Source organism: Henckelia pumila, chromosome 2 (assembly GCF_033568475.1).
Source record: "Henckelia pumila isolate YLH828 chromosome 2, ASM3356847v2, whole genome shotgun sequence".
Lineage (NCBI taxonomy): Eukaryota > Viridiplantae > Streptophyta > Magnoliopsida > Lamiales > Gesneriaceae > Henckelia > Henckelia pumila.
The window spans coordinates 114,136,732-114,155,484 of record NC_133121.1 but is presented as its reverse complement, the minus strand read 5'-3'; the positions used below and the strand labels follow the sequence as shown (position 1 = coordinate 114,155,484).

The 18,753-nt window shown below is 41.2% G+C and overlaps 1 protein-coding gene across 1 annotated transcript in view; it reads right to left on the bottom strand.

The window, feature by feature from the left end:
* Positions 1–3,927: 3,927 nt before the first annotated feature.
* LOC140878204 (uncharacterized) overlaps positions 3,928–18,753 on the bottom strand; it is a 66,677-nt gene continuing 51,851 nt past the window's right edge. The window contains exon 7 of the mRNA XM_073281815.1: positions 3,928–3,933. Coding sequence (XP_073137916.1) covers positions 3,928–3,933 — 6 coding nt within the window. The remainder of the gene's footprint in view (positions 3,934–18,753) is intronic.

Genomic DNA, 18,753 nt, shown 5'->3' with positions numbered 1-18,753 from the left:
TGTAACACCCGGTATTTTAAATACGTAAATCCGCATGCATAATTAGGATATTTAATTATTTAAATTTTAGATTTATGGGTTAAATAATTATGTGAATTATTTGTGCATGATTTAAATTATTTTTAAGCATTTAACCCATAATTAGTAATTTTATGATTTTTTTTAATATTTTAATTATTTGATCGCGTAGACGGGACCGTGGACGGACGAGATGACAACTTTCTAGCCAAATTATTTTATGAGCCTTTTTAGAGCCCTAAAATATTATTTTGAGTTTTATTATCTCAAAATTTTAAGTATTTAATTTTATATAATTTTAGGAGTCCATTTTATCCAAAATTAGCCAAGATAATGACTTTTAATCACTTTTAAAAATTCCCTTAATTTTAATTTTGGGATTTTTATTAATGTTTCAGATTTTTAAATATTTCTTTTAGAGTTTTGTGTTAAGTTATAATTTATATATATATTTAATATCCTTAATAATATATTAATTACCCTATATCCTAAGTATTATTTTTTAAAACCTAATCTACCCACACACACACACGACCCAAACCGATCACTCCCTGCCTCTTCAGCCCCGGGCGTCACATGCCCACCAGCTTCCGCTTGGTTCGTCTCCGAACCATACCGTACTAAGAGAGGTCGTCTCTGATACCATTTGTAACGCCCCACTGTATCAAGACGGGTCTTTTCAGCGTGCTTATGTCCTCACTCACACGCACCCTGGAAAAGTTCCCAGGGCGTCACCCATCCTATAATTGCCCCAAGTCAAACACGCTTAACTTTGGAATTCTTATGTGATGAGCTTCCGAAAAGAAAATGCACCTTCTTTATATGAGCAGTACATATGAAATCTTTTAAACCCTCCTCAACTATGTAGTCCCATACCTACACAGTCTCAGAATCCCCTCTCATTCCGGCACGAGATCGGTTCATTCATGTCTCCCTCCGCCAAGAAGCCTACCAGGTGTAACACCCGGTATTTTAATTACGTAAATCCGCCTGCATAATTAGGATATTTAATTATTTAAATTTATGATTTAGGGGTTAAATAATTATTATTTGTGCATGATTTAAGTTATTTTTAAGCATTTAACCCATAATTAGTAATTTTTATGATTTTTAGTATTTTAATTATTTGATCGCGTAGACGGGACCGTGGATGGACGAGATGACAACTTTCTAGCCAAATTATTTTATGAGCCTTTTTAGAGCCTTAAAATATTATTTTGAGTTTTATTATCTCAAAATTTTTAGTATTTGATTTTATATAATTTTAGGAGTCCTTTTCATCCAAAATTAGCCAAAATAATGACTTTTAATTATTTTTAAAATTCCCTTAATTTAATATTTCGGGATTTTATTTTTAGTATCAGATTTTTAAGTATTAGTTGGACTTATAAATTTTATATTTTAGTATTAAAATCATTATTTATATTTTAATTATCCTAAAATCTATTTTAGTTAAAATAAAACTCTAAACCTAATCTACCCCAAACCCCTTAGCCGACCGTTCACCCCCTTAGCCGCCTCCATTCTCCATATTCATCTTCTCCACCTAGCAAGCCAAGGAAGAACACCATAGCCCCACTTTTGAAGGACCAAAGCTCGTCGTCGTCGCCCCGTTGTCCCGGAAACGTCCTACGTGCGTGCTAATCGACTTCTACGGTGAAAGGCATGATTTCCTTCTATACTTTCATGCCTATCAGATATATTAGCGTGTATGTTGTGTATGCATCGAAAATCATTAAGACTTTTTTTTTTTTTTTCAGAAAATCGATTTGAAGGTGGGTTGTATGCGCATTGTTCTTTGCTTTATTAATCATGCTCACGTTTTTGGCTAACCATGGCTTGGATGACTGTTGGCTAGGGTCCCTAGGGTGTCCTAGGAGTGACTGGACTCGAGTGGCTTGAATGGCTCGAGCCAAACGAGCCCAGGGAAGCAATTACAAGCAGTTCGGCCGAGAAGGGTGCAGGTTAGGGTTTGGGGGAAGGGCCTTCGGGTTTGAGGGTCTAGGCTGCATGGGGGCTGGGGTCAGGGCAGGTTAGGTCCGCCCGGACGTGGGCTACGTTCGGGCGGCGGCGCTTCGGCCAGGGGCGGCCGGAGCAGGCCGGCAGCAGCCATGGAATGGCTGCTGCACACGGCCGCGGCCAAGGAGAGCCTAGGGCTTCGGGTTCTAGGGTTATCTGTGGTCCGGGTCGGGTTCTTGGGTCCGGGCCGGGTCAGTAGGTTAGTGGGTCGGATTAAGTGAGTCCGGGTCCGGGTTAGGTGGGCCGGGCTCGAGTCTTTTTATTTTTAAAATATTTTATGAATTAATGGGTTTTTTAGTCAATTAATTTGAAATAAAATTATTTGGACTCTCAAATAATTTTATTTGAACTTTTAAAATTTTAATTAAGTTAGTCCATTAATTTTATGGCCTTTTGAGCCCATAAAAGTTATTGGGCCAGTCTTTGGGTTTTTGGGCCTATTGGGCCAGTTTAAGTCGTTATTGGTGTTGGGATCGGTTCAGAGGGTAGAGGGGGGGGGGGGTGAATACACTCTGAAACTTTCTTCTTCTTCTTTTAAAATGATCAAGTGAGGTTTAGTTCACTTAATCTGTTTTCTCAACTTCTAAAACGTTTTGAACAACTTAAATAGTGCGGAAATAGTTCAGAGGTTTTAGTGATGCAAAGTTTATAATGCAAAGTATGAGCAGAATGTAAGATAAATGGCAGTAAAGGCTAAAGCACGATTTTATGGAAGTTCGAAGGCTTAATCCTTCTACGTCTCCCCTTCTTCCACTTAGGAAGGAATTCACTAGAAGACTTTGGTTATTACAACGTCTTGTAATACACCCACTTCAGACTTAGGACTTATCCAATGCCTAATCCGAAACTCCTAGATTTACACAGATAAGATTCTCAGTTCTTATCAGACTGGTGGAAGCTTTCAGAGCAGCTTCAAGTCTCTTCAACACTGGGTATAGTTGAGTTGAGCTTCTCAAACTGCAGAGCGGTCGAGAGGCTTGAAAACCCTAAGATGATCCTTGATGATCAGATACGTGAACTTGTAGGCGAGGGTTTATTTGAGCAGCAGATGAATAATCTTGAAAGAGTGCTCAAGTATATCAGATGAGGACTTCTGATATTACTCAAGTGATTGAGATTTCTCTGAATTGCTTGTCTCTCTTAGTTGTCTCGTATCACTTGTTGTTGTATCTCTTTTCGTGTTCGTCCTTCTTGTTCTTGTTGTTGAGCAATCCTCCCTTTAAATAGGTCAATCATCAACGTCTTTATTTTGAACGTTCTGATGCTGCATTGAATGCACATTTAATGCTCATAAATGCATTGATGATTCTGCATGAGGATCGTACACTGCAGACAACTTCCAGGGTCCAAAACTGGAATAAACGGTCGAATGCTTTATCTGCAGTCATTCTGTGTTTTTGCCATTTTGGTACAATCTGTTGTCTTGATTTGCAGGAGTCAACAAATCTTCTGATACGCCGGTTCTGCTTTTAATAAAGGATCCTGCAAAGAACATCTTGTCACAGGTACTTGTCACGAGATATCTTGATAGGCAGTTGGCATTCTACTGGTAGAGATATTTGTCCTCTGCTGGTTTGAATAACCAGTCGATAGGCTTGAGACTTCAACCGGTCAAGAGACATAGGCGGTTGACAAGCTTCCGGTAGATGGATTTATCTTTGTATCTTCAGCCGGTCGAGAGCAAGGCGGTTGAAAGGCTTTCCTGAAATACAATGATTGGCAGCACATTCCTATACAATGAGTTGTTGTTTGTTATCACCAAAATATTGGATTCAACAATTTCCCCCTTTTTGGTGATGACAAAACTTAAGTGCCCCAAGAATAATATGAAAGCAGTAAAATGAACTTCATTGAGAGAATGAATTTCATTAAGTACAATAAACATTTTTATTACACCTACAAAAGAAAGGCAAAATGAGATGCAGCTGAGATAAGTGAAGAAAAGACAAGTTGTTCATCTTTTGAACCAACTGGCTCCTCCCGACCTATCGCCTTCTCTTCTTCTTCTGTCGGCTTCTTCTTTTCTTCTGGACTCTTCTTCTCGTCTTCTTGCCTCTGCTGCTCTACGTTGCTCTTCTTCCCCCTTTTTGGCATCACCTTGGTTGAGTCGAACGATGACTTCAGTAAGTTGAGTGCCAAGGCAGGCTTGCATATTGTCAATCTTTGCATCGAGATGAGCAAGTAGAGTAGCTTGCATAGTGTCAATATTTATGACAGTGTAAAAGCTAAGCTATTAATGTCATAATGGCAATTATTCCCCCTAAACACATGCATACTAACTCAGATCTGCTAAGCCAAGAATATTTCGAAAATAAGAAAACTTAGCGTCCGGTAGAGGCTTGGTGAATATGTCTGCTGCTTGCTGATCGGTAGAGATGTATTCCAGCTTAATTTCCTTCTTTAAGACATGATCTCGGATAAAGTGATGCCTGAAATCAATGTGCTTTGTCCTAGAGTGCATCACTGGATTGTGAGTGATGGCTATGACACTTGTATTGTCACAGTAGATTGGAGCTTCACTCGACCGGATTCCATAATCCTTAAGCTGCTGTTGAATCCAGAGTATTTGAGCACAACAGCTGCCAGCAGCAAGGTATTCTGCTTCGGCGATCGAGGTAGCAATTGATGTCTGCTTCTTATTTGACCACGAAATCAGTCTATCTCCAAGGAATTGACATGTGCCGCTTTTACTTTTGCGATCAATTCTACACCCTGCATAATCTGCATCTGAATAGCCAATAAGATTAAGTCTTGAATCTTTGGGATACCAAAGACCCACATTAGTAGTTTCTTTAATATATTTAATTATTCGTTTGGCGGCAATGAAATGAGATTGCTTAGGTGCTGCTTGAAATCTAGCACATAGACAGACTGAATACATAATATCCGGTCGACTGGCAGTCAAATAAAGCAATGAGCCAATAAGGCCTCGATACATGGTTACCTCGACCGGAATTCCCCCTTCATCTTTATCAAGCTTGATTGATGTACTCATGGGGGTAGATGCAGTTGAGCATTGTTCCATTCCAAACTTCTTTACCAATTCCTTGGTATACTTGGACTGATTGATAAATATTCCAGTTTCAAGTTGCTTCACTTGAAGTCCAAGAAAGAAGTTTAGCTCGCCCATCATGCTCATTTCAAACTTCTCCTGCATTAGCTTAGAAAACTTTGAACACAACTTGGGGTTAGTTGACCCAAATATAATGTCATCAACATATATTTGTACTAATAACACATGATCACCTTTTACAAATTTAAACAGGGTCTTATCGACCGTTCTAATTTGGAAATCATGTTCCAGTAAAAATTTTAGTAAAGTGTCATACCAAGCACGTGGTGCTTGTTTTAATCCATAAAGAGCTTTGTCAAGTTTATAGATATATTGAGGATGAGTAGGATTGACAAAACCTGGTGGTTGTTCAACGTACACCTCTTCTTGAAGTAGACCATTGAGGAATGCAGACTTGACATCCATTTGATAGACTTTAAAATCCTTAAAAGCTGCATAGGCAAGAAAGATGCGGATTGCTTCTAGTCTTGCAACTGGCGCGAAAGATTCCTCAAAGTCTATGCCTTCTTCTTGTCTGAATCCTTGAGCAACAAGTCGAGCTTTGTTACGTACAACAGTGCCATGTTCATCGAGCTTGTTACGAAACACCCATCTAGTTCCAATCACATTTTGATTTTCCGGTCGAGGAACTAGATGCCAGACATTGTTGCGGGTGAATTGATTCAGTTCTTCTTGCATTGCCTCGATCCAGCTGGCATCTGATAGGGCTTCATCTATCTTCTTGGGCTCTACCTGAGATATGAAAGCTGCATGCAAGAATTCATTAATCATTTGACCACGTGTTTTTCGAGGCGCAGAAGGGTCACCTATGACCAACCCAGGTGGATGATTTTTGTTCCACCTAAAATAATTCCCTAAAGGGTTGTCATCAATTGGTTGATGAACGTCCTCGTTTACTGGATCATCATTGGCAGGATGATCGTTATCAACCGGTGGATCCACTTCTGGCCTTGTTTGATCACAAACGGTAGAGGGAGCTGGATCATCCTTCTTTGGAGGATATAGATCACTGTCACTCTCTTCTTGTATATTTGTGTTTTTCAATCTGTGACTCAGATCATTTATGCTCCCTTGAGTTTGTTCTGTACAAAGAGTAGATTCATCAAAAACAACATGAATGGTTTCCTCGACCGTTAGTGATCTTTGATTGAACACTCGATAAGCTCTGCTAACGGCTGAGTAACCAATAAAAGTTCCTTCGTCTGCTTTGGCATCGAAGGCTGTCAAATGGTTTTTGCCATTGTTGTGGATAAAGCATTTGCACCAAAAATTTTGAAGTATGAAATATCAGGTTTTTGCCATTGTTGTGGATAAAGCATTTGCACCCAAAAATTTTGAAGTATGAAATATCAGGTTTTGTGCCATTCCAGATCTCATATGGAGTTTTGTTAAATCGTTTATTAATCATAGATCTGTTTTGAGTATAGCAAGCTGTGTTAACTGCTTCTGCCCAAAGCCTTTGAGAAACATTTGAATCAGCAATCATAGTTCTGGCTGCTTCTTTTAAAGTACGGTTCCTTCTTTCAGCCACCCCATTTTGCTGTGGGGATCTAGCAGCTGACAACTCATGCTTGATTCCCAGATCATCTAGATAGGTCATAAGAGTAGTGTTTAAAAATTCAGTCCCTCTATCACTCCTGATCCTATCTATCACAGTGGATTGTTCATTTTGCAAACGTTTAAAAAGCTTAATTAGGTGAGGTGCAGTTTGATCTTTTGAAGAGAGAAAGATGACCCAAGTAAATCGAGAAAAGTCATCTATAACAACAAGAGCATATCTCATTCCCCCTAAGCTTCTTACTGGTATAGGACCAAATAGGTCCATGTGAAGTAAGTCTAAACATTTGGAAGAAGACATACACCCTTTATTTTTAAAAGTTGCTCTCACCTGCTTTCCTAGTTGACAAGCAGGACAAACTTTGTCTTTTATAAAATCTCCTTCGGGCAGTCCAGAAACCAACTCATGCTTCCTCAAGTTAGAAATGGACTTAAAATTTAGATGATTTAATCGCTTATGCCACAACCAATGTTTATCATGATGAGCAGTAAGACAAGTAGGTGAAGAAATGTGTGAGCAGGACCAGTTTACCTTGTAGGTGTTTAGGTCTCGTACACCGGTCATAAGAGTCTCACCTTTGATATTTTTTATGATGCAAGTATGTTTGTGAAACTCGACCGAATGATCATTGTCACATAGTTGACCAATACTTATCAAATTATAGCATAGTTTGTCAACAAGTAACACATCTTTAATAATGATGTTACCATGGATAATCTTACCCTTACCCACGGTTTTACCTTTGGAGTTGTTTCCAAAGCTGATCTTTGGTCCTTTGCACAACACCACTTCTGTTAGAAGTTCTGGATTCCCTGTCATGTGTCGTGAACAACCGCTATCTAAATACCAGGTAGTGTCCTTGATAGAGGTGGTTTTCTCGCCAGTTTGGACTTTTAGTACCTGCAAAGAGTGAAGAACTTTTGGTACCCATATCTAGTAGGGTCCAGGTCGGATTAGCCCTTTCGGGATACACACCTGGAACACCCTTACAGGTTTGCCCGTGTGTGTGTCCAGAAATCTGTGCGGTCGATAGGCAGTATATGTGTGTGCTTGTGAGGTTGCTGTGTGCTGCTTGCTCTTTTGATTTTTATCAGTTAGCCTGTACCTCTTTTGAACTGGCCTGCAATTAAAGTACTGGTAAGGCTTCTCCTTTGACCATCTTTTCTTAGAGTAGTTAGGCTCATTCCATGGCCTTTTGAGATTAGATTGGTTTCCCTTTCTTCTTTCATTAGGTTTAGGTTTGATCCAAGTTCCTCTTTGATTAGAAATCTGGGGATCAACATATCCCAGCCCTCTATGCTTAGAGCTTCGTTCGTTAGATACTTTCTGATTTTTGTCAAAGCTGCACTTATCGTGTTCATATATCGTGCTGGACCTGACGAATCTTATTTTGTTAAGATTGCCTTTGTCCAGGCTTGACTGAATACAGGACTCCATAGACTGTTCATTAGTTCCAAACCCTAGACCGGTCTTATCATGTGCCGGTCTTTGGATTTCTTGAATCTTGTCAATGGTTACAGAAGATTTATTCCAAGCCTTAATGGTTTCAAGAAGTTTTTTATTCTCAATCAAGGTAGCTTGGAATACTCTTTTCAAGGTGTCGTTCTCAGTAGCCAGCAGACTTAGCTTGACCTTAAGACCATCAAGCTTTTTTTACTGCATGCAGCTTGATTTGCTTGACTTATCTTTTAGGTCGGCTCTTTCTGCCTTTACTTCCTCGAACTCCTTGGATAATGCTTTGTATTCATTAGCCATTTCGTGTAAAGCAGTAACCAAATCACTGTGAGTAAATTCAGGTGAGCCAAAGTCAAATACCTCCTCAGCTTCTTCTTCGATGTCAGCCATAAGGCATTCCACCTTTTCATCATCGCTGTCATCTGAAGAGCTTCCGGTATTGGAGTTGTCAGAGTCAGACTCAGCCCACTTGCTCTTGCTTTCGTCTGCTACTAGAACCCTTTGGTCTCTTCCTTTTCTAGAGATCCTCTTGTCCTCCTTGCCCCTTCTTCTTTCAGAAAATTGTTTCTGATAATTGCTTTTAGGCTTGGTGCACTCTGCAATGAAGTGGCCTGGCTTGCCACAGTTAAAACAAGTGGGACCATCGTTTGTATGGTCCGATTTATGATAGTTTTTAAATTTAGAATTGTTTTTACGCATAAATTTACCAAATTTCTTGACAAAGAGTGTCATTGCTTCATTGCTGATTTGCTCAGCTGATCTCTTTGGAGCTTCCTCGACCGGTGGACGTATCACGGTTGAGGTTAAGGCCTTGGTTGGTTGAGAGGTAGATGGTTCATCTTCTGTTCTCATGTTGAGCTCGAACTCGTAGGCTTTGAGATCTGCAAAGAGATCATGCAGCTCAACCTTGCTCAAGTCTTTTGACTCTCTCATGGCCACCGTCTTGATCTCCCATTCTTTGGGCAAAGCTCTCATAACCTTCACAGCAATTTCACGGTTAGTATAAGTTTTACCTAAAGCAATAAGATCACAAATGATACTACTGAACCGTTCATCAAATTCAGCCATGGTTTCCCCTGGCTTCATTTTGGCGTTGTCATATTTCTGAATGGCCAAGATGAGCTTGTTTTCCTTTGTCTGGTCATTCCCTTCACACAGCTGAGTGAGTTTCTCCCAAATCTCCTTTGCTGTGGAGCATGACTTGATTTTGCTGAACATATTCTTGTCCAGTGTTTTGTATAGGATGTCCCGGGCCACATTGTCAAGATTGGCCTTCTTTTTGTCCTCAGTGGTCCACTCAGCTCTTGGTTTCTCAATCATTTGTCCTGCACCATCGGCTAGAGCTGGGTTGACCTTCATAATTTTGATAGGACCGTCTGTTATGACATATAGCATGTCATCATCCTGTGCTGCAAGATGTGCCTGCATGCGAATTTTCCAATCATCATACTCTTCTTTAGAAAACATAGGAATTCTGTTGAAAGAAGTCATGATTTTAAAACTTTAGATCAGCAGTTGAGAAAGGAACCCGCTCTGATACCACTTGTTGGGATCGGTTCAGAGGGTAAAGGGGGGGGGGGGGGGTGAATACACTCTGAAACTTTCTTCTTCTTCTTTTAAAATGATCAAGTGAGGTTTAGTTCACTTAATCTGTTTTCTCAACTTCTAAAACGTTTTGAACAACTTAAATAGTGCGGAAATAGTTCAGAGGTTTTAGTGATGCAAAGTTTATAATGCAAAGTATGAGCAGAATGTAAGATAAATGGCAGTAAAGGCTAAAGCACGATTTTATGGAAGTTCGAAGGCTTAATCCTTCTACGTCTCCCCTTCTTCCACTTAGGAAGGAATTCACTAGAAGACTTTGGTTATTACAACGTCTTGTAATACACCCACTTCAGACTTAGGACTTATCCAATGCCTAATCCGAAACTCCTAGATTTACACAGATAAGATTCTCAGTTCTTATCAGACTGGTGGAAGCTTTCAGAGCAGCTTCAAGTCTCTTCAACACTGGGTATAGTTGAGTTGAGCTTCTCAAACTGCAGAGCGGTCGAGAGGCTTGAAAACCCTAAGATGATCCTTGATGATCAGATACGTGAACTTGTAGGCGAGGGTTTATTTGAGCAGCAGATGAATAATCTTGAAAGAGTGCTCAAGTATATCAGATGAGGACTTCTGATATTACTCAAGTGATTGAGATTTCTCTGAATTGCTTGTCTCTCTTAGTTGTCTCGTATCACTTGTTGTTGTATCTCTTTTCGTGTTCGTCCTTCTTGTTCTTGTTGTTGAGCAATCCTCCCTTTAAATAGGTCAATCATCAACGTCTTTATTTTGAACGTTCTGATGCTGCATTGAATGCACATTTAATGCTCATAAATGCATTGATGATTCTGCATGAGGATCGTACACTGCAGACAACTTCCAGGGTCCAAAACTGGAATAAACGGTCGAATGCTTTATCTGCAGTCATTCTGTGTTTTTGCCATTTTGGTACAATCTGTTGTCTTGATTTGCAGGAGTCAACAAATCTTCTGATACGCCGGTTCTGCTTTTAATAAAGGATCCTGCAAAGAACATCTTGTCACAGGTACTTGTCACGAGATATCTTGATAGGCAGTTGGCATTCTACTGGTAGAGATATTTGTCCTCTGCTGGTTTGAATAACCAGTCGATAGGCTTGAGACTTCAACCGGTCAAGAGACATAGGCGGTTGACAAGCTTCCGATAGATGGATTTATCTTTGTATCTTCAGCCGGTCGAGAGCAAGGCGGTTGAAAGGCTTTCCTGAAATACAATGATTGGCTGCACATTCCTATACAATGAGTTGTTGTTTGTTATCACCAAAATATTGGATTCAACAATTGGGCTTAGTGAAATTTTAATGGGCTTTATTAATTTAATTGGGCTTAGAATAATTATTTGGGCTTAAGTATGTTAATGGGCCAGATTTAAGTTAATGGGCTTGAGTGTTAGGGCCAGCAGTCCAGGACCATCCATGATAAAATTTGCATGTGTCCTGAATATATATTTAATTATTTTTATGCATTTAAGTTATTTTTATATTTATATGTTAGTAAGAAAATTAAATTAAATATATATGAAGGACACACATTTTATTCAATTACATGCATTCATGAAATAATATTTTATGCATGATTTAATGTTTAAGTTGAGCAATAAAAATATTTTATGTTGGAAGTTGAAGTAGTGTGACAATTTAAGGGGGATTCGTCCCCATATAATTGAAGGACAGTTTACTGCCAATTTAAGAGGCGATTCGTCACCGACCACGTACGTAGGTTTCCACGCTGATCAGTATTTAATGTATGATTTAAGGTTACACTACGGATACAACCATGCTATGTTAGAAAATGAATTGCTCAATAATGTTATGTATTATGTTATTTATGTTTATTTAAGTTAAGTTATGTTATGTGATTTTTAAGCATGCTCATTCATGTATATGTATGTATTAGTATTAAATTGATTTAAATTATTTTAAACCCTTGTTATGTTAGCATGTTGGGCCTCTAGGCTCACTACACTGGTATGGTGCAGGTGAGTACGTTGAGGATGATATTGTACCCACCGGAGGCGAGGACGTATGAGCAGACATGCAGTGGCCCCGTGACCGTGAGAGATGTCTGAGCCACCATGCATGTTGTTTTGAATATTTTAGTATGACACGTTTTATTATTTTCAGTGGTTGAGAGCCTAGAATATTTATTTAATATTTTCAGTGCATGCAAACTTTTTATTCACTTATGCAGTATATTTTTAATTAAATGTTTGACTCAGATATTTATTCTATTTTAAAGAATGCAACTTTTATTTAAGTATTTATTTGTTTAATTATTAATTTAGTTATTTTTTAAATCTTTGTATTTTGTGCATATATGTATGGGCATATATGTACAGATTTTATTTAGTAAGTATAAAAAAATTTTTTTTTTCCGCATATTTATTTATTATAGAGTTAGGGTCGTTTCAGTTGGTATCAGAGCACGGTCCTCGGAGTGGTCATTACTGCTATGCGAGCTCAGAAATCCACGCTACCGGTCTGTAAGTTTTAAGTGTTTATAGTATGATTTATTTTAAGGATTTAAGTTAGCATTAATTTTTAAACTACTTAGTTATGCATGGCGATTTACGTAAATAAATATGTGGTGGTGCAGAATGCCTCCAAGACCAGTTAACAGACGTGGGAGACCTCCACCTCCACCTCCACCGCCACCTCCGCAGAACCCTTTATCAGCATTGGAGCAGGCCAATGCTACTATGATGGCGGGGATTACTGCTCTGTTGGAGCAGCAGGCTGCACGTCCCAGACTATCCCATGAGGAGGACGTGGCTGAGAGGTTCCAGAAGAAGAGACCTAAGGAGTTTGTTGGTACCACCGATCCTTTGGTGGCTGAGGGATGGATTCGCTCTCTTGAGTCCATCTTTGATTATATGGGGATCACAGACACCGACAGGGTGAACTGTGCGACTTACATGATGAGAGGAGATGCAGCCCTTTGGTGGGAGGGTGCAGCTAGGGGAGTTCACTTGCCTACACTGACGTGGACAGAGTTTAGGCGTATCTTCTACGCCAAGTACTTTACTGAGGATGTGCGCAGCCGCATGATCCGTGAGTTCATGAGTCTCCGACAGGGGGACAAGTCTGTTGTGGAGTACGTGAGCCAGTTCGAACGGGGCTGTCGTTTTGTGCCTATGATTTCAGATAGTCCACCTGAGAAGTTGAGGCAGTTTGTAGAGGGTTTGAGGGCGGATATCAAGCACGATGTTCGCATGGCAGACGTTCTTACTTATGAGTCTGCAGTCAGTAGAGCCTTGCGTTCCGAGGAGGGTCGGAGAGAGATCCAGAGGGAGCATCAGGGGAAGAGGCAGTTTCAGGCTGCATACCAGCGACCATCTTCGCAGCCTCCTGCGAAGAAGCAGTATACCGGGCCGGCTAAGGGCCCGAATCAGCAGCAGAGGCCACAGCAGCAGAGGGGCGGGGCCCCTAATGCCATAGCTTATCCCACTTGCCCGAAGTGCCAGAAGATGCATTCGGGACCTTGCCTATTGGGAGCAGGAGTTTGCTTCCACTGTAGGGAGCCGGGGCATCAGATAGCTAATTGCCCCAGGAAAAAGAACACCGCTGGTAGGGTGTTTGTGATGCAGGCTGAGGAGGTAGATCCAGACACCTCCTTGATCACCGGTATATCTTATCCCTAGCATTTTAATAATTTTTCCCTTGGTTTAAAAATTTAGTCTTTAATTTGGAATTCTTGTTATTTGGGTTCTTTGACTGCATGTTAGAATAGGAAGCATGTTTTACTTGTGATTAGAATTAAGAACTTGTAGTGACTCGTTGGGAAAATTTAGTAGTGGTATGAAACTGTTGGGAATTTTCTGCGTGCAGGGAGAATTCTAGTTGGAGGCAACTCCACGTTTGCGTTGCTAGATTCAGGGGCTACGCATTCGTTTATCTCCCTGGAGTTTATCAGACGGGTAGGCATCACACCTGAGAGTAGTGACAGTGGGTATGATGTTACTATGCCGTCAGGACAGATTATTTCTACCTCGAAGGTTATTCGAGGACTGGAGTTAGAGCTGCAGGGACACTCCATTCGAGCAGATGTAGTAGTGTTACCTTTGAGTGGATTTGATCTTATTTTGGGTATGGACTGGTTGACAGTCAATGGAGCTTCGATTGATTTTCGTCGGAGATCAGTGTCAGTGAGACCTGCAGTGGGCGACCCGTTCACCTTTCATGCATCTCAGAGCAGCGATATTCCTCAGGTGATATCTTATATTCAGGCAAGGAAGCTGTTGAGACGGGGTTGCCAGGGGTTTCTAGCGAGTATTGTCACGACTTCAGAGCCATCTAGCAGATCATTATCAGAGATAGAGGTGGTTCGTGACTTTCCGGATGTCTTTCCGGAGGAGGTTGCCGGAATTCCACCAGTGAGAGAGGTGGAGTTCAGCATCGACTTAGTGCCAGACACCGTGCCTATCTCTAAGGCACCATACAGGCTTGCTCCTACCGAGATGAAAGAGTTGAAGGAGCAGATTCAGGAGTTGTTAGAGAAAGGCTTTGTTCGACCTAGCTTTTCTCCTTGGGGAGCTCCGGTGTTGTTTGTGAAGAAGAAGGATGGCAGTATGAGACTGTGAATCGATTATCGAGAGCTTAACAGGGTCACAGTGAAGAACAAGTATCCACTGCCGAGGATAGAGGATTTATTTGACCAGTTGCAGGGAGCTTCAGTGTTCTCCAAGATCGATCTGCGATCTGGTTATCATCAGTTGCGTGTTAGAGAAGCAGATGTGTCCAAGACTGCTTTCCGGACACGATATGGGCATTACGAGTTCTTAGTGATGCCATTTGGGATGACCAATGCTCCAGCGGTTTTCATGGATCTCATGAACCGAGTCCTTCAGCCGTATTTAGATCAGTTCATCATAGTCTTTATTGATGATATTTTGATCTATTCTAGGAGCATCGGGGAGCATAGACAGCATCTTCAGACCGCCTTGCAGACTTTGAGGGAGCATCGTTTGTATGCCAAGTTCAGCAAGTGCGAGTTTTGGCTTGAGCAGGTGGCATTTCTTGGCCACATTATTTCGATAGATGGGATTGCAGTCGATCAGTCTAAGGTTGAGGCAGTGCAGAATTGGGGCATTCCGAAGAATGCTTCAGAGATTCGCAGTTTCTTGGGTTTGGCCGGATACTACAGGAAGTTCATCAAGGGTTTTTCCTCTATTGCAGTACCCTTGACTTCCTTGACCAAGAAGAATGCGAAGTTTATCTGGAGTTCAGACTGTCAGAGGAGCTTCGATTAGTTGAAGGAAGCACTTACTACAGCACCAGTGTTAGCGATGACAGTACCACACGAGGAGTTAGTGGTGTACACCGACGCGTCTAAACTTGGTTTAGGCGCAGTTCTTATGCAGTGTGGTAAGTTTATTGCGTATGCGTCGAGACAGTTGAAGATTCATGAGCAGAACTACCCGACGCATGACTTGGAGTTGGCAGCAGTGGTTTTTGCTTTGAAAATCTGGAGGCACTATCTGTATGGCGAGAAGTGCAAGATTTTCACAGACCACAAGAGTCTCAAGTACTTCTTCACACAGAAGAAGTTGAACAAGAGACAGCGCAGATGGTTGGAGTTGGTGAAAGACTATGATTGTGACATTAGCTACCATCCGGGTAAAGCTAATGTAGTGGCCGATGCTTTGAGCCGGAAGTCGTCAGTGGTATCATGTTTGACCGTACAGTTACCACTACAGAACGAGATTCAGAGATTTGGCTTGGAGTGTTATCCGAGTGGCCATGCACCGAGCTTGTCAGTGTTGACGGTGCAGCCAGTTCTGCGAGATCGGATTAGAGAGGGACAGTCCACTGATGAGGAGTTACAGCGATGGAGACAGAGAGATGAGGCTAGAGGTAATCTCTTGTATACAGTGGAGGATGGTATCGTTCAGTACCGTGGTAGGATGTGGGTACCGAACGTCGATCAGTTGAGAGCTGAGATTTTAGCAGAGGCTCACACATCTCCGTACTCCATTCACCCCGGAAGTACGAAGAAGTACAAAGATTTGCAGCTATTGTATTGGTGGCCCGGGATGAAGAGTGACATCGGGAGAGTGGTGTCAGAGTGCTTGACTTGTCAGCAAGTCAAGGCAGAGCATCAGCGTCCAGCAGGACTTCTTAGACCTCTCCCTATTCCGGAATGGAAATGGGAGAATATTACGACGAACTTTGTGGTTGGCTTACCGAGGAGTACCAGAGGTTGTACAGCGATTTGGGTGATTGTGGATAGACTCACCAAGTCAGCTCATTTCTTGCCGGTGAGGACTACTTATACTTTGACACAGTATGCAGAGCTTTACATCAGAGAGATTGTTAGACTGCATGGCATACCAGTGTCGATTGTGTCAGACAGAGATCCGAGATTCACATCAGCGTTTTGGAAGAGTCTGCACACAGCGTTGGGGACGAGACTTTTGTTCAGTACAGCATTTCATCCCCAGAAAGATGGTCAGTCTGAGAGGGTGATCCAGGTTCTTGAGGATCTTCTGAGAGCTTGTGTCATTGATTTTCGGGGCTCTTAGGAGACTAGACTGCCATTAGTGGAGTTTACCTATAACAACAGCTTTCAGTCGTCTATAGGTATGGCTCCTTATGCAGCATTGTATGGGAGGAGATGCAGATCTCCTGTGCATTGGGATGAGGTTGGTGAGCGGATTTTGCTGGGTCCTGAGATTGTGCAGCAGACAGCTGACATTGTGACTCAGATTTGAGATAGGATGAGGACTGCTCAGAGTCGTCAGAAGAGTTATGCAGATGCCAGACGACGAGATTTGGAGTTTGCTGTAGGTGATCACGTATTTCTGAAGGTGTCACCTATGAAGGGAGTAGTGCGTTTTGGCTGGAGAGGCAAGCTTAACCCGAGGTATATAGGGTCATTCGAGATCTTAGAGAGAGTTGGCACGTTGGCCTACCGTTTAGCTCTACCTCCAGGGCTAGCGGCAGTGCACAACGTTTTCCATGTATCCATGCTTCGGAGATATGTCTCCAACCTGTCGCATGTGTTGGATTTCGAGCCCTTACAGTTGCCACCAGATCTAGTGTATGAGGAGAGGCCAGTACGGATCTTGGCAAGGGAGGATCGGAGGCTTAGGACGCGGGTCATACCGATGGTCAGAGTCCAGTGGCTGAATCACTCGAAGGAGGAAGCTACTTGGGAGACCGAGGCAGACATGAGGACTCGCTACCCGGAGTTGTTCGGGTAAGTACTTTAATTTCGATGACGAAATTCAATTTAAGGGGGGGAGAATTGTAACACCCGGTATTTTAATTACGTAAATCCGCCTGCATAATTAGGATATTTAATTATTTAAATTTATGATTTAGGGGTTAAATAATTATATGAATTATTTGTGCATGATTTAAGTTATTTTTAAGCATTTAACCCATAATTAGTAATTTTTATGATTTTTAGTATTTTAATTATTTGATCGCGTAGACGGGACCGTGGACGGACGAGATGACAACTTTCTAGCCAAATTATTTTATGAGCCTTTTTAGAGCCTTAAAATATTATTTTGAGTTTTATTATCTCAAAATTTTTAGTATTTGATTTTATATAATTTTAGGAGTCCTTTTTATCAAAAATTAGCCAAAATAATGACTTTTAATTATTTTTAAAATTCCCTTAATTTAATATTTCGGGATTTTATTTTTAGTATCAGATTTTTAAGTATTAGTTGGACTTATAAATTTTATATTTTAGTATTAAAATCATTATTTATATTTTAATTATCCTAAAATCTATTTTAGTTAAAATAAAACTCTAAACCTAATCTACCCCAAACCCCTTAGCCGATCGTTCACCCCCCTTAGCCGCCTCCATTCTCCATATTCATCTTCTCCACCTAGCAAGCCAAGGAAGAACACCATAGCCCCACTTTTGAAGGACCAAAGCTCGTCGTTGTCGCCCCGTCGTCCCGGAAACGTCCTACGTGCGTGCTAATCGACTTCTTCGGTGAAAGGCATGATTTCCTTCTATACTTTCGTGCCTATCAGATATATTAGCGTGTGTGTTGTGTATGCATCGAAAATCATTAAGACTTTTTTTTTTTCAGAAAATCGATTTGAAGGTGGGTTGTATGCGCATTGTTCTTTGCTTTTTTAATCATGCTCACGTTTGTGGCTAACCATGGCTTGGATGACTGTTGGCTAGGGTCCCTAGGGTGTCCTAGGAGTGACTGGACTCGAGTGGCTCGAATGGCTCGAGCCAAACGAGCCCAAGGAAGCAATTACAAGCAGTTCGGCCGAGAAGGGTGCAGGTTAGGGTTTGGGGGAAGGGCCTTCGGGTTTGAGGGTCTAGGATGCATGGGGGCTGGGGCAAGGGCAGGTTAGGTCCGCCCGGACGTGTTCTACGTCTGGGAGGTGGCGCTCCGGCCAGGGGCGGCCGGAGCAGGCCGGCAGCAGCCATGGAATGGCTGCTGCACACGACCGCGGCCAAGGAGAGCCTAGGGCTTCGGGTTCTAGGGTTATCTGTGGTCCGGGTCGGGTTCTTGGGTTCGAGCCGGGTCAGTAGGTTAGTGAATCGGATTAAGTGAGTCCAGGTCCGGGTTAGGTGGGCCGGGCTCGAGTCTTTTTATTTTTAAAATATTTTATGAATTAATGGGTTTTTTAGTCAATTAATTTGAAATAAAATTATTTGGACTCCCAAATAATTTTATTTGAACTTTTAAAATTTTAATTAAGTTAGTCCATTAATTTTATGGGCTTTTGAGCCCATAAAATTTATTGGGCCAGTCTTTGGGTTTTTGGGCCCATTGGGCCAGTTTAAGTCGTTATTGGGCTTAGTGAAATTTTAATGGGCTTTATTAATTTAATTGGGCTTAGAATAATTATTTGGGCTTAAGTATGTTAATGGGACAAATTTAAGTTAATGGACTTGAGTGTTAGGGCCAGCAGTCCAGGACCATCCATGATAAAATTTGCATGTGTCCTGAATATATATTTAATTATTTTTATGCATTTAAGTTATTTTTATATTTATATGTTAGTAAGAAAATTAAATTAAATATATATGAAGGACACACATTTTATTCAATTACATGCATTCATGAA